We start from the raw sequence: 27,408 nt of genomic DNA, 5'->3' as shown, positions 1-27,408 counted from the left end.
CTATAAATGACAGCAAATAAATGCATCAATAATCTGATGCTGATTATAATACAAAGGGTCAATTATACACTTTCCTTATACAGATCCCATTACAAATGCCAAATGGGAATGGTCAATGAGGATATCTCTTAAATATATATCTTTTTTTACGGTTACATAACAAGTATATGGGAGTAGAATAATCTAGTGTGGACCACGAATTACAGGAAGCAGATGAGCTCTTGGGAACCTGGGGAAGGAAATTCTGCAGACCCCTCGCTCTGAGGGAGGATACAGGATGGCTCCTATGCGTGAGAACCGCTCCCAAAACACACACGGCCAGGTCTTACTTAGTCAACTCGAGATTCTCCAGAGGCAGAGCCTGAGCACGTTTAAGAGAAGACCTCCCTTGGTGGTTCTGTTGCACATTCCTGATTATTCCACTGTTATAACTGCTTTGCCAGCCACTCCAAATTGAGCAGCAGGATGTTTGTCATAAATAAGGAGCCATCAGCTGCCTCTCCTGAACTGGCTGAGAGCCAGACTGCCCCCTTTGTGCCAGCCAGGTCTGGGCTGGGGGTCTGCCTGCAAGGCACATCTGAGAAAGGGCGTCACCCCTGCTCTGCTCTGGGAACACATTACAGAGCAATTATGGCAAATGCAGGGTGTGGGAGGTGACCAAGAAGCAGAACCAGTTCTTCTGGAATGCCAAGTCCCTGAAAACATGCTCCCACACCACCAAGAAGAGGAACACAGCCTTCTCCCTTACCGCAGCCCAAATCAGTGCTGCCATGGAAGGAAGCTCGAGGAAGGAGAGAATTTGAAAAGAGGAAGAAGGACAGAGGAAGAGAAAGTCTCTCCATTCTTGGAACCCACCGCATACATGACTTCCTTCATCAGCCCCTTCCTGATGCTCCAGTCCCCACTAGAAGATGTGTGTGTGTGTAGGGGATGGCCGGGGGTAGAAGGAGAAATTCTCTTTTCTTTGAACCCCCAGAGCACATTCATTTTTTAAAAATACTCCTTAAGGAGCTTATCACGACCTCCCCTAGGTCACGGCATACTGCAAACAGTTTGAGGTCGAAGACCTCTCCGTGCACTACTGCACGTCTTTAAATAAAGGGCACAAGGAAGCATTGTAACTAAAACACATTCTGGGTCAACAGAAATAGCAATCCACTGCTTAAATCTCCACACAACTGAGTGGATCTGCTTTGCCCGCTGGTGCCCAATCTGACCCTGACCACCCGTTTGAACCTCTAGCTTTTGTTAGATGGAGCCGCCTTTCCCACCCAGCCTCCACTTCTCTTTGTCCTTCCCCAGCTTTTGGAACAGCAGGGTCACCCCACCCTTTGAGGGGACCCAAGTCTGGGAACCTGTAATGTAGAGACTTCATGGATCTTGGTACTGTAATGGTCATGATAAGAAAACCATGCAATGCAATATTGATGAGATTCATAAAGCCCCTAGTAAGTAGACAGGAGTGACGGCCAGAAATTCTTGAGTGGGCCATTGATCGCCTTCAGGAGTATTGACATCCTCTGCTCTGGAAATGAGCTTAAATCCATCAAATTCCAAACAGGAAATGAATGCTGAGGTTTTCTACTGAATATCACTCTGCCACCTCACGCCAAGCGTTTTATACGACGCCATCTTCATATGTGTCTCCTTGTCATGGTTTTGAGCCCTCTGAATAGCGCGAACCCTGCCCAGTGATTACCTGGCAGTTTTAAAATAAAGTATGCTGCCGACACCCCAGCGTGACAGACGAAAGGATGGCCATAATCTTCCATTTTCACTTCCGAGAAGGTTATGTTCACTGTGTAAAAAATATGTTTCTGAAAAGGAACATAGGACCTGTAAAAGAAAAGAGCCACCCATTTATATGTGAGTCTTATTTACCCAACATACTGTATCATCTTCAGTCTAGAGAACAAAAGTCTCTCCCAGAGAACCCTTTGGGCCATCGTGTTACCTTGAGAAGGCTTCACGGTGTGGCTCAGTGAGGTGTGTGGACAATTTGCATTTTCTTCTGGAAGTGTGGCTCTGTTAATTACAGACAGCATCCTCAGCCTTCCAGAGCCTCAGGCTTATTCTCTCCACTTACCCTAACTTAGCTACCCTGCAGAATCCAACACAATTTCTCCTGCCCTCTGACTTCAGCGGTCCTGATTTACGTCACCCAATTTAAACCATCACAAATTGGGTTTATAATGCTCAGTTAGCTCATGATTAAGCCCTGTCTCCCCCAAGAGTCCCTGTGTTGCTGTTTATTTTGCTACTGAACCCTTGAAGGTCTATAGCTCGTGATACAACTAAACAGGAATGAGGCTGGTTTTAAGCGGTGAGAAATTGGCCTTGTTGCATGAAGGCCATAATACCTGATGCTTTGCCTCATCTGTCCGACTAGGGTGTAAGCAGGATTGATAACATGAACACCTCACACTTGAACCAGAGGCTTGGCCGTGCATAGCACTGAAAAGATCTTTGAGAGGGGCGCCTGGGTGGCTTAGTCGGTTAAGTGTCCGACTTTCGCATAGGTCATGATCTCGCGGTTCATGGGTTCGGGCCCCGCATCGGGCTCTGTGCTGACTGCCAGCTCGGAGCCTGGAGCCTGTTTCAGTCTGTGACTCCCTCTCTCTCTGACCCTCCCCTGCTCACGCTGTCTCTCTCTCTCTCTCCTAGAAATAAAAATAAAATAAAATAAAATAAAATAAAATAATTTAAAAAAAAAAAGATCTTTGAGAGAAAAAGCCAAAGGAGTGATAAGGGATCAGTGAGAAGCATCTAAGACAGCAGCATTAGCATCAAAATAATTTATGTTTATTTTATTTTTGGGAGAGAGAGAGAGGGGGCGGATCCAAAGCAGGCTCCAGGCTCTGAGCTGTCAGCACAGAGCCCGATGTAGGGCTCAAACCCATGGACTGCAATATCAAGACCTGAGCTGAGGTCGGTGCTCAACTGACTGAGCCACCTAGGCGCCCCTAAAATAATTTAAATGAAGAAATCCTTTCCAACCTATAGGGAAGTCAGAGAACCACAACACCTACTCAAATCCTTCTCTGATTCGTTTGGATTCATTATAGTAATCATCCACCCAGGTGTCATTGACTCTCCAGGATCGGAGATTTGTATTATCCTTTGCGTCTGTTATATTGCAGTCTACAGTAAGGGGAGAGCCTGTAAAAACAAATTCATAAATATTACATGAAAAATCTATAAAAATAATCAGCTAAACAAACACCCCTTGCTGTTGAGCCCAGAATATCTTTTCATTACCAAAAATCCACCTTGGAGGGCAATGTTAATCTACTTCATTCCCTCCCTGGACAGAAATCATAGGGATAAGTGGCCTTCCAGGGTGTCTACTGTAAAGAGATATACATATGCTGCCGAATGTCACCAGCATCTGGCCAATGTCCTCCAAAGTCTTAGGGACACAAATACTAGTTCTGGTCGTAGGAAACTTGGCAAAGAACTTTAGAGTTTACAAAGTATTTCACACACATTGTCCCCTTAGGTCTTGATATCCTCAAAACTATCCTACAATAAAAAAGAAAGAGGAGGTGCTATAAGGTCCATTTTACAGATAAGAACACCAAAGTTCAGGGGCGCCTGGGTGGCTTAGTTGGTTAAGCGTCCGACTTTCGCTTAGGTCATGATCTCGCGGTTTGTGGGTTCGAGCCCCGCATTGGGCTCTGTGCTGACTGCCAGCTCAGAGCCTGGAGCCTGTTTCAGTCTGTGACTCCCTCTCTCTCTGACCCTCCCCTGCTCATGCTGTCTCTCTCTCTCCTAGAAATAAATAAAAAAAAAAAAAAAAAAAAAAAGAACACCAAAGTTCAGATAGATCAGTGACTTGCCCCCAAGGTCACACATTCGGGAAAGAAATGAGACATAAACTCTGGTTTTCTGTTTGTAAATCTTCCAAATACTTCACCAATGTGACTCGGACTCTGCACACATTCACAAATTATACTGAACAATTTTATATTTATATTTTATTTTTATATGTATTTATTTTATTTTTTTTTATTTTTTTATTTTTTTTACAAATAGTTTATTGTCAAATTAGTTTCTACATAACACTCAGTGCTCTATATGTATTTATTTTATATTTTTATTTTGTTTGGTCCCATGAGCCTAATAAATTCTATCTATTTACACGACATTAAAAAATTACTCTATTTCTAAATAGTCTACTTCATGTTTCTTTATTCTAGCTGGAATTAAGTTTTTTTTTTTTAAACAAACTCTAAATTATAACATATGTATAGTTAAAACATATAGAATATAAATGTAAAGCAAATATCCATACCACCTTCACCCCATCAAGAAAATAGCATGGGGGTTGGCACCCGGGTGGCTCAGTCGGTTGAGCATCCAACTCTTGATTTCAGCTCAGGTCATGATCCCAGGATCGTGGGATCGAGCCCCACATCGGGCTCTGTGCTGGGAGTGGAGCCTATTTGGACAAGAGTGTCTGAACTATTAGTCAGTCTTCACATTTCCACACCAACATTATAAACAAATTCAGCAAAAACAAAATTTATTGAGATTTTGGCTCTCCCTCAAAACAAAGGAAATGTGTTTAGTAGCTCAGCCTTGAGTGTGTTATTTCTTCTATAGGTTTCTAAAGATAGATATTTAAAAATCAGATTAAGGATGTTCCCTTATATTCCTGGTTTTAAAGGAAGGTTTTTTTTTTTTTTAATAATAAATTCCTAGTTCAGGTGTTCATGGCTTTTCGGTGTCTATGAGGTAAGTGTATTATTATTTCTCCTTTAGTTTGTTAACGCAAAATAAAAGAATGAATTACCTAATAGGAAGCAACTTGGCATTGTTTCATGTAAGCCCAATTTAGCCACAATGTATCATTCTTTATGTATGCGGTTAAAATAAGTTTGCTAAAAATGTGCTTAGAATTTTTCATCTGTGTTGACAAATGAGATTGGCCTGAAGTTTCCGTTGTAACAATGTTCATTTTGGGTTTTAAGGGTTAGATTTTCCTGACATATAATGAATTAATGACTGTTTCCTCTTTTCCTGCTCTGTGAAACGATTTGTTTAAATTTGTTAAATTTCTTTCTTAAATGCTTTGTAGAGCTCACCTGGAAAGCCAACTAGATCCGGAATTTTGTTCGTGGCAAGATTTTTAAATTTATAGTCTTATTTGTGTTCCAAAATCTTGTGCCAGATCCTCTGTGCTGATTTTTATAGAAACTGCCCATTTCTTTATAGATTTTCAAATCTTTTGGCATGAAGTTTTTCAGAATATCCTTTTATAATCTTTTTCATGTGTCTGTGATCTATGGTGATGGCCTTTTTCCTTCAGATTGTCCTTTCCTTCTTTTCTTAATCATCTAAGTGTTAGCCATCATCTCCCACTTTCACAAAGCCAACTTCTTTGTTAGCCACTCAATTGCACATTCATTTACTCTTTCACTATTTTCTGCTATTACTTTTCACCTCATCTCTTCCATTTCTGTTGGATTTACTTTGCTTCTCCTTTTCTGTCTTCAGAGGTGAGTGTGCAGTTCATAGATACCTCAACCGTCTTCCTTTCCTAATTCAGGTTAACAAGTGTGCACTGATCAAATCTTTGTATCTCCTGGACCTCAGTGTAATCTTTTCATTAGTATTCATTGTCAAATAATTTTCTGATTTCTATTTTTATCCACGAGCTATTGAGAGGGTTTTGTTTATTTGATTGTTTTCCAGCCTGTATGGTTATTCTAATTGTCTTTTTATTACTTATTTTTAACTTAAGTGTCTTATGGTCTGACAATACGTAGTTTATATGCTTTCAATCTGTTTTAGCCCAATATATGGCCTATTTTATCAAACATTTCTTTTTGATTAGAAAGAATGTGTAGTCTGTAGTAGCTGGGCACAGGACTCTGTAATATGCACATCAGGCCATTCGTTGGACACCTTTTGTTTGTCACGATAGGGTGTTCTGTTTGTCTCTTTCATTAGCGACTGTGAAAACTGTCGTTAGTATTATTCCATTATTAGTGTAGATTTATCCATTTCTCCCTGTAATCCTGAACTAACTTTCTCTCTTTCTGTATGTACACACACACACACACACACACACACACACACACACACACCATTAAGGCCATGTTATCATGTATCTACAGATTCAAACATGAACTTTCAATCATTATGAAGTACCTCTGTTTACCTCTAATAATGCATTCTGCCTTTGGATCTACTTTGATATTAGTATAATTATACCAACATCACTTTGGCTAGTGTCTATATAATATATCATTTTCTAGTCTTTTCCAGTATCTTGTAAACAGCTCAGAGTTTTGATGTCTTGTTTCAAAGCCAGTACAACAATCTTAATTTGGAGCATTTAGTCCATCATGTAATTGGTGATATATGTGTGTTTAAATCAACTATCTCATATAGATATTTTATTTGTAGCATCTGTCCTATATCTGTCTTTTCCTCCTTGCTTTCTTTTGTTCCTTCTTTTGGAACTTACCTTCTTACCTTGATCCTATTTACTTACTCCATATAATCCTTTATTTTAAAAATTATTATTAGGTTACCCTAAATACTAAAACATAGATCCTCAAACGTATCAAAGTCTGATACAACTGATATCTCTACTCTCTTCTAAGAGAATGTAAAGTCTTAGAATGTAATTACATATAGGCAAATGCTGTTAGGAATTCTAATTTCATATATATTTTAAATCCCACTAGCAATCATCATTATTATTGCCTTATGAAGTCAAGATTCATTGAGATTTGCTCACATATTTACACCAACATTGCTCTTTCATTCCCTCCGACAGAGCGGATTCGCCATCTGGAAATATTTCCTTCTGCTTAAAAACATTGCAGTAGTTCCTTTTAAGACTGGGCTTGGCAAATTTTGCCATTTTTAGTTTGTCATATTTTCACTGATTATAAAATTAGCAGTGTTTTTTTTTTCAGCAAACAAGCTTTGTTATTTCCATTAAAGATTCAAACAGTGGTTTTACCGTTGCACACTGAGGGTTCCTTTATTTTTCTGTTTTCCCTAACTTTTAAGATACTTTTTCTTTCATTTTGGTTTTCTGCAGTTTCACGATGGTATTTTAAGGTGTAGGCTGGTTTTTATTTTATCCTGCTGGGTCTTCCTAGCTTCCAGAGTCTTTGAATTGATGTGTCTATCATTTGGAATATTCTCAGATAATCGCTTAAGTAATATTGCTTCTGCTCTCATTTTTCTCTTTTCTCTTTCTTCTAGGACTGCAGTTATGTACATGTTGGCTCTGTGGATCCTCTTTCTGTAAGCTGTGTATTTCCTGTTTTTTTCTCTCTCCGTGCTTAATTCTGGGCATTTTCTCCCAAACTATATTTCAGCTCAGTAGTTCTTTTTTCAAATGTCTAATACGTTATTACATGCTTTATTGAATTTTTTGTTTTGGTGATTATATTTGTCAATCTTGGTGTTTTGTTTGTTCTTTCTCAAATCTGATATGCTATTCTGAGGGAAATTCCAGTATGTTCTTTTGAACTTCACAAATATTTATAACTTTTCCTTGAACATTGTAAGCATTATATATATATATATATATATATATATATATATATATATATACAGATCTGTATATATATATAGGGCCCTGGGGATCTGTGTCTGCTGTATGTGGTCTACCATCCAGAATTTACTGAATCAAAAGTTATAAATATTTGTGAAGGGTCTGAATACATACTGGAATTTCCCTCTGCAAAGTTTATACAGGTCCATTGATTTATTTATATATTTAGCAACTATTCTTGAGCATCTTTTTTTTTAAAAAATGTTTATTTATTTATTTTGAGAAAGAGAGAGAGAGAAAGAGCAAGTAGGGGAGAGGCAGAGAGAGAGGGAGAGAACCTCAGGCAGGTTCCACACTGTCAGCAGAAACCCCAACGCGGGGCTCGATCTCACAAACTGTGAGATCATGACCTGAGCTGAAATCAGGAGTCAGATGCCGAATCGATTGAGCCACCCAGGCGCCATAAGCATCTTCTGTGTTCTAGAAATTGTTCTGAGCACTGGTGATATTGGAAGGAACAAACCAGATGCAAAGCTTTCTCTTAAGAACGATAGATTCAAATAGAATGAGCTAACAAGACAGCTTCAAAGTATGTGAGGTCATGACAAGTACTTTATGAAAACATAGAGAAAGCTTGAGGGATAGAGCATGACGGTGAGGGATGTGTGCTATTTCAGTGCAGTGGTCAGGTGAGATGACATTCATTGGAGACCTGACAGAAGTGAAGAAACAGACCATGGGGATGTGTGTGGAAGAGCATTTCAAGTAGAGGAATCAGCATGTGTGAAGTCGCTGAGGTGGAAGTGGGCTTGACTGTTAAGGAACAGCAGGTACAGCAGTGTGCCCAAAGCAGCAGAGCGGAATGGAAAGCTGCAGTCAACACGGTCCAAGCACCTGTGAAGTGCCAGCAAGGGGAAGCCAACCACGGAGGGCCATGCGGGGAATGCAAGGATTTTGAATTTTATTCTGGGTGAGATGGGAAACCTCTGGAGAGTTTTAAACCTAAACATTTTAAAGGGATTGCTCTTATTCGTGGCTGGTCATGTGTTAGAACACCCTCTATATTATCCTTGCTAATATTTGGTATTATATGTGTTTTATCCTTACCAATTTCATGGATAGATATCATTGGTTTAGTGTATGTTTCCTTTATTGCAGATGAATATATTTTCATATTTTCTTTGTCTTCTTTTTCTTCTGTGAACTATTCATTTGCTCCATTTGGATTATTCATATTCCTTGACTTGTTGGTATTTTCGATAGAAATTATAGTACCTGTTTTTTAATCTCTGTTCCAAATATTGTCTCTTAGTTTATCATTCACATTTTGATTTGACCATTTTTTATATACACAGACATTTAAATTTTTTATGATAGTCTAATTTTTAATCTGTGATTTCTTCCACTGATTTTTTTGTGTAGAAAGTACATCTTTCTGAGGTTGGACATAAATTTACCTTTTATTAGCATCATTATTCTATTATTTGAGGGAGAATAAGTGCTTGTGAGTGGGAAAAGTACAAAGAGAATCCTAAGCAGGATTTGGGGCTCGATCCCCTGACCCTGGGACCATAACCTGAGCTGAAATCAAGAGTCAGATGCTCAATCAACCAAGCCATCCAGGTGCCCTGATTTATCTTTGTTTCCAATTGTACTTTTGAGGGTTTATTTTTATATGTAGTTCCTTAATTCATCAAAAAAGTTTTTTTGTGTCTGATATGAGGTAAAGAATGAACTACATATTCTTCACATTTAACAAGTTTTACTAATATCACACTTACACTATATCTCTTTCTCTACACATCTCCTCTACTAAATTTCTGTGTATTCTAACATAAGCTTATTGTTTTCCATTATGTTGTTCTAATCTTTCTATTTGTATACAAATATCAGTATTCACTTATTATAGCTTTACTAGAAAAGATCTCACTTTGTTTCTTCTTTTTTTTCCCTCTTCATTTCCTCTATTCAATTGTTTCCTGCCAACTTTTTCCAACATTTTTTGACATGAATTTTTAAAAATCCTCGTCAAATTTCAGGACAGTCAATGAAATTTAATTGGTTTTGTATTAAACATGTAAATTCTTCTGCCTCTAGTGATTTCAATGGCTTCAATCATTTTACTCACCAAGTTGTACTTCAATTGAATTGTTTTTTGGATAAATGATTTTAGGAATTCTTCCTGCATATCCATGTGTTTCTGCTAAGAAATCAGACCCACATGAAACTGCATTAGAATCAGGTATGATACATTCCCAACTACTTATCCAATGCCAGTGTAAAGAAAGCATGGCACTAAACATTAGTCAAGGAGACACTAATAAACATTAGTCAAGGAAAAAACAAAATTCATGGCATGATGAAATACCACCCCATGAATGCATATTTTTAAGCTAGAAATAGCTGAATTGCTAAGGAAGAGCCCTAAATGCTGGGCTACCAGGAGAGTTCTCTTCACCGTCCTGTATTTGGTATATATAACTGATGAAGTTGTGGAATAAAATCTCATTAGCTAATAATCCAAATGCAGTTTGTAAGCAGTGACTCTAAGCAGAGCCCTGGCCCGGGTCCTAGATGGAGATAATGATCCTAACATCTCACTGCTCCATCCTTCATCCCTGCTTTCCCATATTCTTCACATCTTGTCCTCTTCCATTATGCTTCCGTTCTTTCATCTCTTCACTACTGTATTCCTGTCTTGCCTTGTTTTGACTTCCCAGCCTTTCATTTTTCTCCTCTTCTTCCCTTCCCAATTTGTCCACCAATATTTACCAATCACCTGCCTAGCCCCATATTCTTCCTCTATATTTGGAGTGGGACGTGGAGAAGTTATATGAAGGAAGCTAGGAAAATGCAAAACCAAACATCCTTTATAATGACAATATTGGCACCTTCTACAAAATGTTCAAATTCAGTGTGTTCCAAACAGAAGTCATCACCGGCCAGGTAATGTACCACCTTGCTCTGGATCGTACACAGCTAAAATCTGGAAGTTGTTCTAGGCAACAGCCCTTCTCTCACTTCTTCAAATTATCAATCACCAAGTCAAGCTAATTTCTTCATGTGTGCCTCCTTCTTCACGGCTAAACCCTCTATTTTCCACTCTCTGCTCTTACCTAAGTGCTCTTAGTCATCTCCACCCTTCCATTACCATCTAATGGCTAAGGACTTTGAAAGTTGCAACTCCAGACCTTTCTCTAGAACATGGCTTTGGCCTACTTGACACCTCCTCATGGGCACCTCCCAGTACTCAGCTTGCCAGTGACCAAACTCATGATCTCTCTCCTAAATCCAGTTTTCCTTCAGAGTTATATTATTTCATCAAATAATATCACCAACCAGGCTGTTGAGAATGCCGAAAGACCTAGCTCCCTTGACCCTGCCATATCTTTTACCCCATATTCAATCCAACGCTAACACCTGTGGGTTTTACCTCCTAAAATTCCTTGAACCCAGCCACATCTCTCCATCTTCAGTGTCATCATGTTGCCTGTGCCTCCCTGATATCTCACCTGCATTTCTGTACCTGCCTTCTACTTGCCACTCCTACCTCTGTAGGGATCGTTCTGTGCACAGCCACACTGAGCTTTCAGGAATGTAAGTCCCATCATGCTGCCCTCCTGCTCTCAGCCCTCTGGCTGCTTACCATTGTTCCCGGAATGAACTCCATGCTCTCTGCTTTGGATTGCATGCCCCCCCCCCCCATTCTTGGCCCCTGATTACTTCTCTCACCTCATTACCTCGCATGACGTCCCTCACTCAGCATCACTCCAGCCGACCTGCCTGCTTCTCATTATTCACACCTACCATGGTCTGTTTTGTTACAAGGCCTTCACTTCAGTTCCTCTCCCAGTCTGGAAAAATCCCGCCTACTCCCTTACTCAGTTGATGCTTCCTGACTGTCAGCATCACTATTATCACGAAGTTTTCCCTGACCCACAGACTTCTCAACAGGTCTTTGTCTGTCTGATCTTACATTTTCCATTCCTTCATTACCTTAATCTCCTTGGTAATTATACATCTCGCTAGCATATTATCTGACTTATCTCTGCCTCCCCTCCCACCTCAGACTTCAAAGCTCCATCAGAGCAGCGGTCATGGAGCTGCCACTTTCCTCCTTATCGTGCTCTCTCTACTAAGAACAGGACCCAGCCTTGGCAGGCACTTAGTAAAGAGCCACTAAACTGTTGCCTGAAGAAGGACCCCCGGCCAATTCCACTCAGGTTCTGATGATCAGCACTCTTGTAGGTACTCCAGCAGCGTCCAGTCACAGTGATGGCCGAAGCGGGCTGCTTTGGGCCCCTCTTCAGCTCTTGCTCAACCATCTCAAGACTGGTCTGGTCCATCACAAGTGCAGCTTCATCCCTCTACATCCGAAGGCTCTGCAACGGCTCTGCAGTAAAGCCTGCGTGTAACTGGCTCCCTTAATCTTGACCCTGTTTCATTCCATGGCCTCAGCTCCCTCTGCTCCATGCTCACGTATGCTCTACCAAAATTCCTTTTAGACCCAACACAAAGTATACTGGTGGACAATTTTATGCTTTGTCTTAGATTAGTCCCTCTGCCCCGTCTCACTCTCTACTTCTATAAATCTGACTCATCCTTCACAATTAAGCTGAGAGGACACTTCCTCTTGGAAGCCTTCCAAGGCCACTTGCTTGCTACTCTTGTGGCTACTTCTGATTCTTTTCCTGTTCCTCGGACATAATCTATAACTCTATCCTTACCACATAATGGTAAAATGATTGATTTATGCCTCCAGCTCCACTACTGCCAGGCTGAGAGCTTCTCAACAGAAGAAACAATGGGTTGATGGGGTGTTTTTTAAAACATTTTTTAATTATCAGTTTCTAACAATTTGGGGCATATAATAGATCATAAATAAGTGCTTATTGCAATGACATGAAATATAGACTATCGAACTCAATGACCTCTTGAGGTAGCCTTTGAAATGTTATGTTTCAACAAATTCCTTTGGCTACTCATATAAAGCTAGAGCATGAGAGTTGTCAATCATGTTGTTAATAAATAGGTCTGTGCCTAGTCTAGGCCAGGCACTGGGCTAGGTGTTGGGGATTGAGCTGGGAACAAGACAACTTTTGCTTCCCTTTGGAGAGATAAAAGGTGACGTTATCTCTCCAAAGACGTTAAAAGCATACAAATCATCAAATAGGGGCACCTGGGTGGCTCTATTGGTTAAGTGGTCAACTTTGTCTCAGGTCATGATCTCATGGCTTGATTTAGAGCCCCATGACGGGACCTGCACTGATGACTCAGAGCCTGGAGCCTGCTTCAGATTCTGTGTCTCCCGCTCTCTCTGCCCCTCCCCCGCTCATGCTCTCTGTCTCTCAAAACTGAATAGACATTAAAATTTTTTTAAATTATCATATGTAATACACTTAATTTTCTTAATTAAAAGGTTCTAGGTGGGAAGCAGGAAGCCATTCATACTGAACACGTGCCCCCAAGAGAGCCACACCATTATGAAATTGTTAGGTACCACCCAGCATTATGGAGTCTGAGAGAAATCAGTCACAAACATAACGGTCTAAGTCAAAGAAGTATTCAGTCTTCAGTTCTTACCATTTAGATGAATAAGCAAAGAAAACAACTATCTACTGACAAGAGAGCAAATGGCAATAGCAAGAACTCCTTGCTGAACATGTTGAAAAGAAGTAAGGCTCATGTGACCACTGAAAGCCTTAGTCCCGGCCCTGTTTCTGTCCTAACCGGCTCTCCAAGCTTCCTAAGTTACTCCGTCCTGGGTCTCTATAAAATCAATGGCCTAAGCTAAATTATCTTTAGGGTTTCTTCTACCCAAAGATTCTGCGTTCAAGTCTCCAGGTCATATGTTCAAGTCAATTGGCTTCCCAAGGTTGAGAACTGATGCCCCACGAGCATCAAATCCAGAGACCTTGAACTCTGTGTGCACGGGAGGGGAGGCCAAAGCTGGAATGGCCCAGCAAAGCAGTCACAGTAGTGACAGAGGAGGAAAATAAGAGTCACAATAATATCTACCATGTTCTGAACACCTATACTTTGCCAGGCACCCCGTTACCTGCTTTACATATGTGCTTTCATTTCATTTCCATACCAAGCGTGTTGAGTATTCTGTTTTCCCAGATGAGAAAACTGAACTCCTTGTGCCCTTTGCTCCCCTTCTTTCTCCCCTCTGATTCTAACAATAGCAACTTTGAGAGCCTGCTAACCCTCAGGAAAATCAAGATTGAGAATCACTGCTGCCAAAGACAGCCATCTCATGCAGAGCCAAGAGGAAGCCAAGGCAATGGATAGGAGTATATTTACTGATATTCACAGTGATGCTGTTTAGAACAGTGTACTGCTTCCCTCTGTGTGTCAGCCGGGCTTGACACGCGTAGTCCCCTCCGTCCTCTGCCGAAACGTTGCTCACTGAGAGCTTTATTCTCCAATGAGTAAACCGTCCTCCTTTAATCTCTTTACAGTCCTAAATGTGAAAATATATATACATGCATATCTTATTTATTTATTTATTTATTGAGAGAGGGAGAGAGACAGAGTACAAGCAGGGGAGAGGGAGAGAGAGAGAATCCCAAGCAGACTCTGTGTGTAGTGCGGAACCTGATGTGGAGTTCAATTGCATGACCCTTGGATCATGACCTGAACCGAAACCAAGATTCGGATGCTCAGCCAACTAAGCCACCCAGGAACCCTTATATATGTCCATTGTAATTCAAAGAGTATTTTGGTGTATCAGTTACATTCCTAGTTAACACCATGCTATGAACTGTGGGGAGATGCAAAAAACATGTGACTCCTAGACCATGGGTAATTTATAATCTAACTGAAGATGATTATCTATCTGTCTATCATCTATCTATCTATCATCTATCTATCTACTATCTCTCTATCTCATCCATACCCATCTATATCTGTTCATACATAGAAAGATGGATAAATATCTACAGAAGATTTGGCAAATAATATGTTACAAGCTACAGTGAATGCTGTAAATAATAAGTCGAATAGAAATTGAGAGGAGAGAAGCCTATGTGGGCTAGAAGGAAGACTATATGGAGGAGGATTGGGTTGGGTCCACAGAGGAGTGCGGGAGGAGGGTGTGAACAGGCAGGAATGCCTTCCACCCCCAGGGGACCATATCTCCCAGTGGACCACTGTTTTGTGACACCACACCCCTTTGCCAAGACTGCAAGCCTAGGTGATTAATGACTGCTTCCACTGTGTTCCAGGCCCAAATACACCTTCTCAACCTGTCAGGGATTGGACTTCACAGAGGTCCAAAATAACTCTTCCAGAACATTCTGCCTGTGGCCCGAGCAATAGTCAAAGTGTGCCAGCTAGGCTTATGGGCAGATGTCACGTAACGTGTTACGTCACCCATGCTGCTGCATCAACAAGAACAACCTCGCCCCAAACCAGCGTGAGGTTGGCTTGGTCTCAGGAATGCCTTTCTCACTTGTCATCCTCAGCAACCACCCACAGGGCAGGCCTCAACCTCCATCCGTCTGTCAGAGGCTCACGTTCTCGTGCAAACTGCCACTTCTTCCATCTCACAGACCCACTTCTGAACATTTCCTCAGAAGTTGCCCCCTTTCTTTGGGAAGTGCCACTCCACAGAGTGACTTCTTGGATTATTGAGTCCATTTATTCATTAAAGCATTCAAGTTCCTGCTCTTTGCTAGTCAGTGAGAGGCCCTGTTATGCAGGAATGAGATACAGTCCCTGTCTTCAGAAAGCTCACAGTCATGTAATATAGAGGACAGACTTTAGGAGTTACCTTCATAAAGATTTAATTGCCTGAGTTTCGAGCTCTCGCCTCATTGAATCAGCTGTAGCTAGGTCAGGAGCAGACCCCATACTTAGTAGCACTGGAATAGCGTGAATGGATCTACCTTGGAAGCTAAAACTCAATAATGCCAGAATGAGCGTTTGTTTATTTACAGTGTGAATTTCTAGAAGTCTTACATTATTCCCCATTTGGGAAATCCAATTACAATTGGACAGTTACTTAACAAACAGAATGGGGATTATTAGTAAGGGTCAGATGGGTGAAGGCATCAGATCCCATAATGTGATGCCACTTTCTTGGGAGGGGGGACACACAAAAAGCATTGAGTCCTCGGACTATGAAAACATTCTTCCCTGGATAGGGCCTGGATAGGGCCTGGATAGGGGCAATTCCTGACAGCCCTGAATATGTGGATACGTATATCCCTTTCTATGTTTCCATCGTTGACCAGTCCCTTTCTGATTGACTCATTCATCCTATCAAGATGTACAAATATTTACTCATATGGAAATACACTCTTGATCATTTAAGAAGCAATCTTGATGGCTCCTGTCTGCTTACAGTAACTAGGACTGCTTCTCTGGTAGTCCATGAGGGCACCATTTTCGAGTTTAAATTCTCAGAAGGCCTTGACGGTTACATACAAATCTGTGTGTGGCAGCTCACTAACAAGATTTAAACTTAAAATAATAATAATAGCAGGCAACATTGGAATGTATTTTGTCTCCCAAGCACCAAGAAGAACACTTTCAGCCTAGCACGTGCAGTGGTTGGAGGAATAAAATAACCCAGAGCATCTGGTTAAGATGCAGCACCTATAGGAGAGGGATAGAGATAGAACCGGTCAGGCAGCCAGGAGCCCAATCATAGAAAACCATGAAAATGGGATGAACATTGCAGCTTTTCCAGCAAGAGAATAAGACGATCATATTTGCCTTTGAGAATGATCTCAGGAAGTGCAGAGTCAGCCTAGTAGTGGAGCAGAAGTCACTATATTGAGAAGGAATTTGGAACTGAAAAAAGATTGGAGACATTATTACTTTTCGAATGTGAATACTTCACTGTCTATGAGAATAGATTATTTTATTTTAAAAAAATTTATTTTTTTTTTGAGAGAGAGAGATAGAGACAGAGACAGAGCTCAAGCTGGGAAGGGGCAGAGAGAGAGGGAGACCCAGAATCTGAAGCAGACTCCAGGCTCTGAGCTGACAGCACAGAGCCTGATACGGGGCTCAAACGCACGAACTGCGAGATCATGACCTCAGCACAAGTCAGATGCTTAACTGACTAAGCCACCCAGGTGCCCAGAGAATAGGTATTTTAATACTTGAGCCTTCTCCTCCATAACCCTTCAATTTCAAGGACCACCTCTACTCCTCTCGGTTTTCAATTCTCCCAGCCACTAGCTGGGCTTGGTCGTTATCCAGAACTACAATGTTTCTAAATTCCTGAAAACAAATATACCATTCTGATGATCATTTTTTTATTATTTCATCTCTTCCATTCTTTTCTTTTAACCAAATAGTCATATCTGATATTTATTTATTGAGTAATTACTAGGTACCTACACTGAACTAAGGGCTTACCAGATAGATGATTTCATTTACTCTTCAAAACAAGTCTGTGAGGCCATATCTCTCGAATGGGATTTAGTTGCAGAAAGCAAAAGCCTTCTAGCTATTTTAGGTAGAAAAGGATTTAACACAGGCGCTGACAAAATCCTAAGAAGTACTCAGGCAGTGAGATCTAAACCAGACCAAGCTGGTGAACTAGCTCACCGGATCCCTGCTACCTCTGGCATCACGGTGAGGTGGGAATCAAGACTCTGAAATACATCACCTGCAAGTCAGACACTAGCAGTTGCCACGACACAACTCATGTGTGTGAAGTCATGCCGCCTCTCGTAAGACCACACCAACAAATACCTCATCAGAAGGCACAGCCACTGCTTCTCAGCTCCCACAAAGCCAAGGTCTGGAACGCCGCTGCAGAAAAACCCCCATGCCCACGCTGTCCAGCAGGCAAAGCTGGCTGATCTACCCTTTCAGGGAAGCCAACGGAAGAAGTCACATCTGGAACCTTAGGTGCAGGAAACCCTGGAACACTGTAGGGTGTGTGTTTGGTCACTTTGATTTTGTTCTTGTTTTCTTTTTAGCTTTATAGCCTCGATAGTGTTTAAAGAGGCTCACGATGGACAGTGAGCGTCTACCCACCATATTCATTCTATTTTTCTACCTGAACTTTCTATCCATCAAACCAATTTTTCTATCTTCTCTTGAATCAGTCCTCTTGACCCTTCCATTTGGTATTAATTACCACTTTCCTTCAGGTATCATTTCCTTTCCCATCATGTGGCCATCACTTTACTGACCCCCTTTCAAAATCCCTCAACACTGTTGCCCTTTATCCTTCCAGCATATTCAGCCTGCAAAACCCCATCCTAGGTTGGGCCCGCCATCCCTCTCCTACATGCCTACAATCCGATGTGCACTGTGGGAGAAAACCACATCACCATGAGTCTTGGCACCACTACTAATTCATGATCCTCACCTTAGAATTTCTTTGCCTTCAACTCTCTCATTCACCTACTCACCTGCACTGTTCTTTCTAAATGACCTAACCTCTCCCTCCAACTAAAGGAGAAAAGAAGGGCCACCAGGAATGAGTTCCCTCCACTTACTCTCCTCTCCTTTCCCCTCATTCTGTCTGTTCTATTTCGTGCGCTCTCCTAAATGGTCCTCGTTTAATCACTGAATTTCTGAAATAGCTTCAATGATCCACACAACACCATCCACAAGTCCTTCCAATTTGTTCCCTGCAGCACCTCTGTGAGGACTTTCCTAACACGTAAAGAAGCTTAGCGTGTCATTCCCCTAATAGTGTGATTCGCTGTGAACATACATGAAGTGGGGAAAGGCTATGTGCAGGTTAGCATATAAGATCTTCTACTTCCTAGCATCACCTTACCCCACTCTGACATGGACCCTGGACTCTAACTAATGTCGCCAAACACCATTCTTTTTCTTACCTGATCCCTTTGCACCTGCTGGGTTTTTTTTCTAACTACCATCATTTTTTCAGCTCCCCCCCAGTTTCATTGGTATTCATTCTTTCAGCAGTGCAATGCTCACCTCCTTTACAAAGCATTTTCCTGGCAAAGACCAGACAGATAATAGGCTCTAAGTGCCTGGAGAATTGATTCCAATGCTCTCATTTGACAGAAAAGAAACCAATGAGTCCCAAAAAGTAACTCAAGGTCTGAACTAGATAGTAGCAAAAACAGAGCCACAACAGAGGTCAACTGGTGGGGCAGTTTCAGAACAACCTCTCCCCTTCATACTGCCTGGCTCCTAGTCTCCGATCTGCTCAAAATGAGCGGATATTTTAAAAATAAAGATGCCTGAACCTCACCCATGGATAGTCTAATTGAGGAAGTAGAAGCCAAGTCCAAGCGAGTGCTTTAAAAAAAAATCCATTCTTAATACTGAGGTCATGACAAAGTTGATTCTAAAAATCTAACTCTCTCCAAATGTCAAGTGCTTTCAAATCTACGACCACAACAGGTCCAGGACACGTGGAAAAAATTTCGAGAAGAGTTCTACTGTCAAGACTCTAAAGGGTCATAATACCCATGCCAGGAGGTGATTGTTGCAAGGCTGCAAGGTGGAGACAGAATGCTGGGGGAGGAGTAGGTGGAAGCCACGGAGAGGACCGTGTGACACCATATCCTGAGAAGGCCAAAGTTGGACTTGGAAAGTGGGTAATGCCGCAGTCAAAGCCAACTGAGGCTGAGGGGACTGTGGCCTGGCAATAAGTACCTTCTGAGCAGGACAGGAATACAGCCAGGGATTTTTTTGTCCAAGGAAGCTCTGTGCCCAACGTGGAGCTTGAACTCATGGCCCTGAGATCAAGAGTTGCACGTTCTACTGACTGTGCCAGCCAGGCATCCCTTGGAACAGGATTATTGTTAATTATTAAACTGTAGTCAGAGCCAATGCTAATAAGAGGATAATGAGAGAGAGTATGCAAACTGTTTATTATACTTCCTGACACACATTAAAGGAATACTTGTCATGCACTTTTTTCTACTGGCCCAATAGTTAATAAGAAAAATGTAAAATATTGGAGATAGAAAGAACTCCGAAGCCATCCACCCTTTCAGTAGAAATTTACTGAACATTTCCTCAGGGCCAGGTGTTAGCCTCAGAAGTGAAGAAGGCACAGGTGGTAGCTATAATGTCTATAAAGATGAAATCTCATTCATGGAAAGCTGGGTGTTTAGAACTAACTATCCCAAATTACCCTGAAGGGGACAGCCAACAGACTGATAAGACAGTGCTTTGACAGATCTATGGGTGTAGGAGACAAAAGCGAGAGTCAGGGCCCGACAATAAGGAACATCCTATGAAACCCTGAAGTCATCAGTTGGGATTGAAATGGCCATGCAATTTGGTTAAACCACTAACATCATGGCCTAAAAAGAAGACCGAGTCAATCCCAACTTCAAATGATGATTCTCACAAGTTTGCCATTGTGCCAAGCAGGCCAGGCACAAAGTCCTACATACAATATGATTCAATTTCAATGAAGTTCGTAAGCTGACAACATTAATCTACGCTATTATAAGCCAGGGGGTTAGGGAAGTACAGTCCATTGGAAGATGGCAGAAGCGGGCCTTCTGAGGTGCTAGTGGTGTTTCAGTTCTTGACTTTGATCATTGGAAGGGGTAACCAAAGGGTAGGTTCACTTTCTGATAATCCATCAAGCTTGTCCACTTACGCTTCATGAATTTTCTATACATACACTGAACCTCAATGAAAATTCCTCATGCATTCCAAACATTGGTACCCAGAGTATATAAATATATAAAATCTCCTGTAAGTCTTACAAAATGGCAAGAAAAATGAAAAAAATAAATAGGGCAAAAGATAGGATTTAGCAATTCCAAGGTTTTAAACATGGTCAATAAACATATGCAAAGGTTGTTCAATCTCAACAATAATTAAGGAAAAGCAAACTAAAACAACAGCACAGTAACATTTATACCCACCAAGCTGATAAAAACATATAAATCTTATAATACAAAGTTCTAGATAAAGGTTTTAGGAAGTCTATAATATTGCAGAAGAGAGTATAAGCTGATAAAAAAAAATTTTGTCAAGGAACTCGGCAGCATCGAAAATTGAATATTTTATACATACCCTACAATCTAACAATTATAAAACTAATCGGAATGTACCCTAAAAAACTTATGCATCAGCAAACATGCTTTAAAACACATAAGGACGTTCATTGCCACAGTCCTTGTGAGAGCAGAAAATGGAGACAAAGTGAATGAACGTGAAGCATATAATAGAAAGGATCAACAAGGCCAAAACTGGATTCTGTGAAAAAAAGAAATAAAACTGACAACTCTCTTATGAGAGAGTCTCTAATCCCGTGAGACAGTGAGAGACAAATCCATTGTAACAGGGATGAAAAGAAGAACCTTTTGGCAGAAACAGGCATTAAAAGAGCTAAGGTGATGAACTGTTGCATGCCAGAGTATCTGAAACATTTAATGAAATGAGCAATTTCCTACAAAAAGGAAAATTTACCAAAACTCTTTCAGGAAGAAATAAGAAATTGGTAAAAGCCTATCTCCATTAACCAAGTGGAATTGGTAGATAAAAAGCTTTCCACAGAGAACACTCACACCCCAGATGGCTGTATTGACAGGTGCTAACAAGCAGAGTTACAGGAAAACTAATCCAATCTTAAATAACCAGACTGGGCTCCTCCATGCCTAGGATTATGTCTTAGACATTAACATCTGCTGGTACAGCCAAGGAAAGAGAATGTTCGAGGTGAAAACACAAGGTGCAGAAAGGTGAGTCAAGGATTTCGTGTTTGCATAAAAAGGGAAAGACATAGATGTAGTTTCAATTGCTTGGATAGCACGATACAAAAATAATGCAAATAGAAGAAACTAATAAAGGCAGCCACATGCCAGGAGAGGTGTGATGGGTTCAGGGCAAATACAACTCGGAAGTGCAGTAGACACTTTCCAGGGGTGATGTTTTACACTTTGTGATTATTGAATCATGTGCATGTAGTACCCATTCAAACAAATTTATTAATTTGTTAGAATAAAAGAATAACCGAGGATAGTTCTAAAAAAAATATAATGGGAGGTGGTAAATACAAGGAATAAAATGTTACAAAGTTATAATAACCATAAATTTAAAAATCAATAATCACCATGGTAAAATTATCAATAGCAATTGGCTAACAAATCTGTCTTAGGTACACAAGTCTCTTTACCAACTCTGGCCTTAAAAGATACAACTTAAACTAAAAACAAGTAAGTTAAAAAATTTTTTTTTCATGTTTATTTATTTTTGAGAGAGAGAGAGAGAGACAGAGCACGAGCAGGGAAGGGGCAGAAAGAGAGGGAGACACAGAATCCGAAGCAGGCTCCAGGCTCCGAGCTGTCAGCACTGAGCCCGACATGGGGCTCAAACTCATGAACTGTGAGATCATGACCTGAAATGAAGTAGGATGCTTAACAGACTGAGCCACCCAGATGCTCCCAAAACAAGTAAGTTTTAAAGAAGTAGAAAAATATCAATAGGAAAATTATTTTTTTTTTTACCTTGTACCACGTTATTGAATCCAAAACAAAGCTCTGTGGGAAGTTCAGATGACAAGTAAGGCTGCTGTCTTTTCCGGCATGTAATATCTGTTTGTATTCATCTGATAAAATCAGTTGACTGTTTCCAGAAATACAATACCAATATTTTCTCAACACAGTTAGGTTTACATGGATTCTGTGACAGGTGTTTGTGTAGCTGTAAGAAATGGCAAATTGAAACCACGTAAACTCCAACAGTCACAAAATCAGATGAATCTCCAGATTGCCAAATTATCTTCAAGATATAGCACAAGCCCTCTGCCTCAAACAAGGTGGGATACATATCACAAATCATTAATTACAAAGGAAAAATAATATTTATATTGTGGAAACCCTGGACAAGTGATTCAACCTAACACCACCAACGAGGGGCAAATGGACACCATGAACCACTGTGTGTTGTCTGAAGAAGACACAAACTACATGCTATTCCAGCCAAGAAGGCTCAGCCTCAATGTACTCAGGAAGAAAAGTCTGGCAAAACCAAATGAAGGGATAGTATATAAAACAACTGTCTGTACTCCTTAAAAATGTCAATGTCATGAAGAACAGACAGAGGATCTATCCCAGATGAAAAGAGACTGAAAATACATGACAGCCACATGCAATACGTGATCCAAGATTGGATGCTCTACCGGAAAGGAAAGAAAGAAATGTGTCAAGAAAAATTGAGACAATTGACAAAATTATAGTATGAATTGGGAGTTAGATAAAAATGTTATATGATAGTTACATTTTCTGAATATGATAACTACACCGTGTTTATGGAAGAAAATATTCTTGACAGCAAATACACATGGAGCTACTCCAGGCTAAAGGAACTAGATGCATACAACTCAAGCGTTTTAGAAAAAATGGCTCAGAAAAAACATATTGCGTGTAATATACATATACAGTTGACCCTTGAACAGCATGGGAGTTAGGGGCACTGGACCCTGTGCACTGCTGAAAATCTACATAGAGCTGAGCTACTGATAGCCCACCATTGACTGGAAGCCTTACTGATAACATAAACAGTGGATGAACACATATTTTGTATGTTGTGTGGATTATATATTGTATTCTTTAAGCATTTTTTTAATGTTTTATTTATTTTAGAGAGAGAGACAGCGTGAGCAGGGGAGGATCAGAGTGAGACACAGAATCTGAAGCAGGCTCCAGGCTCTGAGCTAGCTGTCAGCACAGAGCCTGACTCGGGGTTGGAACCCATGAACCATGAGATCATGACCTGAGCTGAAGCTGGATGCTTAACTGACTGAGCCACCCAGGCGACCCTGTATTCTTACAATAAAGTAAGCTAGAGGGAGGGGTGCCTAGGTGGCTCAGTCATTTGAGTGACTGACTCTTGATTTCAGCTTAGTTCATGATCCCATGGTCGTGAGATCAAGCTCCCCTCTGGGCTCCACGCTGAGCAGGAAGCCTGTTTGGGATTCTTTCTCTCTCTCTCTGTCTCTCTCTCTCTGCCCCTCTCCCCTGCTCATGCTCTCTCTTTCTCTAAAATGAAAAAAGAAAAAGGAAAAAAAAGAAAAAATAATACAGCTAGAGAGGAAAATGTTAAGGAAATAATATGGAAGAGAAAATACATTTACAGCAATGTACTGTATTTATCAAAAAATATCTGTGTATAAGTGGACCTATGCAGTTGAAACCCATGTTGTTCAGGCATCAGTCATATATGGAGAGAGACAGAGACAGACAGAGACAGAGACAGAGAATTATAAGGTAAATGTGGCAAATGTTAAAATAATGAGGAATCTAGAGAAAAGATAGATGGGAGCTCTTTATACCATTCCTGTAAATTTTGCATGAATTTGAAATTACTTCCATGTAAAAATACGCAGTTTACTAAGTACATCTCATATCTGTACGTTAATACTTTGTGAGAATTCACGTTTATTTTTTTCCGTGACAGACAGCATCTATGTCTACTTTCCAGGAAAGATTATCTTCCCCTGTTCCACAGCAACCAGATTTCCTATTTTAAATCCAGCCCAGACAGCTGATGAATCTGCGTGCCATACCATCTCCAGCTCTATTATTTCATAACCTAGCATCAAACAGGACTGCAGACCTCCACAAGACACCTTGTTGGCACCGTCATCTACACAGTGAGGGAAATTGTGGGAAGGAGCCAGGAAATGGGGGCTCATGGCCACTCCCACTCGTGTACCACTGGGCAAACGCAATCACCTTTCTGGAGGACCGATTTCACACATAACCTCAGCTAATTGTCCCTTCAACCCTATCAGGCCGGCATTACTTCCATTTTACAGATAGGAAAAGCAAGGCTCAGAGATGAAATCATTTGTTAAAGACATGCGTGTCCATACGGAAAGGTAACAAAATTGAGGCCCTTAGGGAAAATTTGTCCACAAATGGGTTTTATTTAAGCCATACTCACAAAGCTTATTGAAAAGTCACACACGCGCACACACACACACGCGCGCGCGCGCACACACACGCACACACACACATACACTTCCAGGTTCCCTAGAAAAATTAGTAAATGGACTTGTGTTGTAGAGATCTCTGCCTTTGGTGCAACACATGCTTTCTGGTTCCCCACAACCCTCACCAGGCCCAAAGTTCTCCTCTCCATACTCCCAGCCCTGGGTCACTCATTTACATTACATCCTAGCATGAGGCTTAGCACAGGGCCTGGGACATATCTGATGCCTGGTCACTGTTAAATTCCTTTAAGCCATTACCAAAAGGTGCTCAAAGGAGGTGTATTCCTACCCGATTTTGCCACGTGTCACAAAAACTTCTGGCATTCTAAGGAAAAAGGCAGCAATAACAATAGGAGAAACAGACTCTCAAGCTGGTCTGGCCCGTGGCCTTTTTTCAATGGGAAAAGATGCATTCCATGTTCCAACAAGTGATTTACAAATCGGTTCTGTTTTAAAATGTGTTCACCGGAAACCATCTGGTAACAATTATAAAACCGTATTTTATTCTTCTCACTGAGCTTTCTTTTAAAAAATCTTTTTTTAATATTTTTATTTTGTTTTGAGAGAGAGAGAGAGAAAGAGACAGTGCAGGCTGAGGAGGGACAGAGAGAGAGGGAGACACAGAATCGGAAGCAGGCTCCAGGCTCTGAGCTGTCAGCACAGAGCCTGATGCCCGGCTCGAACTCACAGACTGTGAGGTCAAGACCTGAGTTGAACTCATAAGCCGTGAGGTCATGACCTGAGCTAAAGTCGGACACTTAACTGACTGTGCCACCCAGGCACCCCTTCTCACTGGGCTTTCTATGTTTATTAACAGTTTATAAAGAATTTTCCCAAAAGAATTACATATATATATATGTATATATGTAATTCTTATATCATAGAATTCTATTATCATACACACGTGTGTACGAGAGAGAGGGAGAGAGAGAGACAGAGGGACTTAGTTCTATTTTAAGTGAGAAACTTACTTTATAATACATTGGTAGATCCCAGTGTCCTCCTGTGTCAGGGGAAGAAACAAAATCCAGTTTTGCTCCTGGTGAATTCTAGCCTGTGCACTTTTGGATATTGGGCTTTTGCTGGGATATTTGTACCATGTTACGTGTACTTTCCCAGATGTTGGAGACAGGTTTATACAATTAAAAGCAAATGGCTGGCCAGCGGAAGGTGTCTCCTTGTACATCCTAATATCCGTGCATGCATCTAGGGAAAGAAAGGGGTGGAGGGAATCATGAAAGAGAATGCTGGTGCTATTTATAATTAGTCTTAACAAATGCCTCTTTAATTTTCCAGCCAATTTGAAATTGTGTCAGAGAGTTTTCTCAGTGTGGGAGTTCCCTATGATAGTCTGCCCATCTGATTTATGGACAAAAATATGTCCATAAAATACATTTACTCATCCTCCCCAACTGGAATGATTTCTTTCTGTCCCTTCTTTTCTAACACCTTGAGCCCTTCCACCTGCCTGAGCAAACGTTCCTATTCCGAACCCTCTTTTCTGTTTCTTTGTGCTCTGCCACCAGTTATGTCACTCTGTCTCGAATAAAAGGTATTTCGTCCCAGAAAGGATTGTTTACAAATCTACTCATGTTAAGGTTCGTTTCTACTGAACCGCATAGCGTTGCACTGCACAGCGTTTCTTCTTGGAAGAAGTCTGTCTGTTCTGCTCAAGGTGTCTTTGTTTTTACCCTGATTCATAAAATGACCCTTTGTCATATAAAATAGTATCATATCCACTTGAGCATTTGGTTTCAAGACTTCCAAATCTGCTTATCCACACCTCCTCCTCACATCGCCCACCCAACCTCTCCCTCCACCCCTCCCAAACTCAAAGGGGGACATTTGGGGCTGCGGAGCAGATGCTGGCAACTTACTGTTTCCCCACTCGGTGTAATTGAACTTGGTCCCCAGGGGTAGAAGCCACCTCGAGGCTGGGGGCTCTTGCGATCCCCCAGCGGAGCCGCGCCCGCGCTCCCTCGGAGCCGCAAGGAGGCAGGCCCGCGACGGTGGCCTCTGAGACGCGAGGAGCCCAACGTACCTGCTGCGACAAAGGGTGGAAGCGCGATGGACACGCCGCAGAGCAGCAGGGCCAGCATCCCCCGCTGAACTAGAAGGAAGAAACAGGTGGGAGCGGATGAGGCCGGCGGGGACGGCGACAACGGATCTCAGAGACCCTAACCCAGGCCGCTGACTTCCCTTCTTCGCGAGGAGCCCACATTTACCCGACGTGCCCCCAAAGACTCCCCGCCCCCAGACCGACCTCCAGAATCAGCCGGGCTGGAGAGGGATCGGCGGGAGGAGCTGGGAGGCGCGGGGCCAGGAAGTGATGGGAGGGAGGGAGGGAGGAAGGTTCCCAGCTCCGGGGTGCGCCTTTGCCCCTCCTGGGGCCGCGGTGGCGTGACCTCTGCTATCTGGCAGCCAGGCGGGGTGTGCGTCCTGCGCCGGGTGAGCCGCACGCCTCCCCACCTGGGATCCTCACCTGTGCGTCCCGCTCAGCCTCTTCCCTGCGCGCCTTAGCCTCGGGGTCCGCCTGGGCCCGGGGCTCCAAACGCAGCCCTCACCACCCGCTCACCCGGGAGAAGCCAGCTTAGGCCGACCTGGCAAAGGGCGGCAGGGAAAGGGAGCGAAGTCAGAGCGCCGCCGGACCTGCAGGTAGACGGGAGATGCACACCTTCTCCCAGAGACGGAGTCCGCTCCCCCAAGGTCGCCCGGCAGGCCGGGGGGCCGCCGCAGGGGAGTCCGGATCGGCTTCTAGGTCGCGCACGTGTTAGCCAGCCACCTCTTTCCCTCCACACCTTGGCGATGGCTGGCGCCCCATCCGCCTGGCTCAGCCGCACGCTCCCAGCCGGTGTCTACCTCCCAGACTGGCCGGAGCAGGCAGGATCCCGGGCAGAGTGGAGAATCTGAGATAGGCACTGAACCCAGGCGTGGCATTTCCATACCAGCTACTTCCTTGCCACCGTGGGCAGGG

At 42.0% G+C, this 27,408-nt stretch overlaps 1 protein-coding gene across 1 annotated transcript in view; it reads right to left on the bottom strand.

Moving 5' to 3' along the window:
• Positions 1-26,533, bottom strand: part of IL1RL2 (interleukin 1 receptor like 2) — a gene marked incomplete at its 3' end in the record, with an annotated part of 39,256 nt that extends 12,723 nt beyond the window's left edge. Inside the window, exons 1-7 of the mRNA XM_039253052.1 lie at positions 26,476-26,533; positions 25,406-25,640; positions 21,946-22,141; positions 13,829-13,988; positions 9,651-9,725; positions 3,030-3,159; positions 1,700-1,836 (exon numbers count right to left, since the gene is read on the bottom strand). Of these exons, the coding sequence (XP_039108983.1) occupies positions 1,700-1,836; positions 3,030-3,159; positions 9,651-9,725; positions 13,829-13,988; positions 21,946-22,141; positions 25,406-25,640; positions 26,476-26,533 (991 nt within the window). The remainder of the gene's footprint in view (positions 1-1,699; positions 1,837-3,029; positions 3,160-9,650; positions 9,726-13,828; positions 13,989-21,945; positions 22,142-25,405; positions 25,641-26,475) is intronic.
• Positions 26,534-27,408: the final 875 nt, after the last annotated feature.

This window comes from Hyaena hyaena, unplaced genomic scaffold (genome assembly GCF_003009895.1).
Source record: "Hyaena hyaena isolate Hyena2069 unplaced genomic scaffold, ASM300989v1 scaffold_438, whole genome shotgun sequence".
Lineage (NCBI taxonomy): Eukaryota > Metazoa > Chordata > Mammalia > Carnivora > Hyaenidae > Hyaena > Hyaena hyaena.
This window is presented reverse-complemented; position numbering and strand designations above follow the sequence as displayed.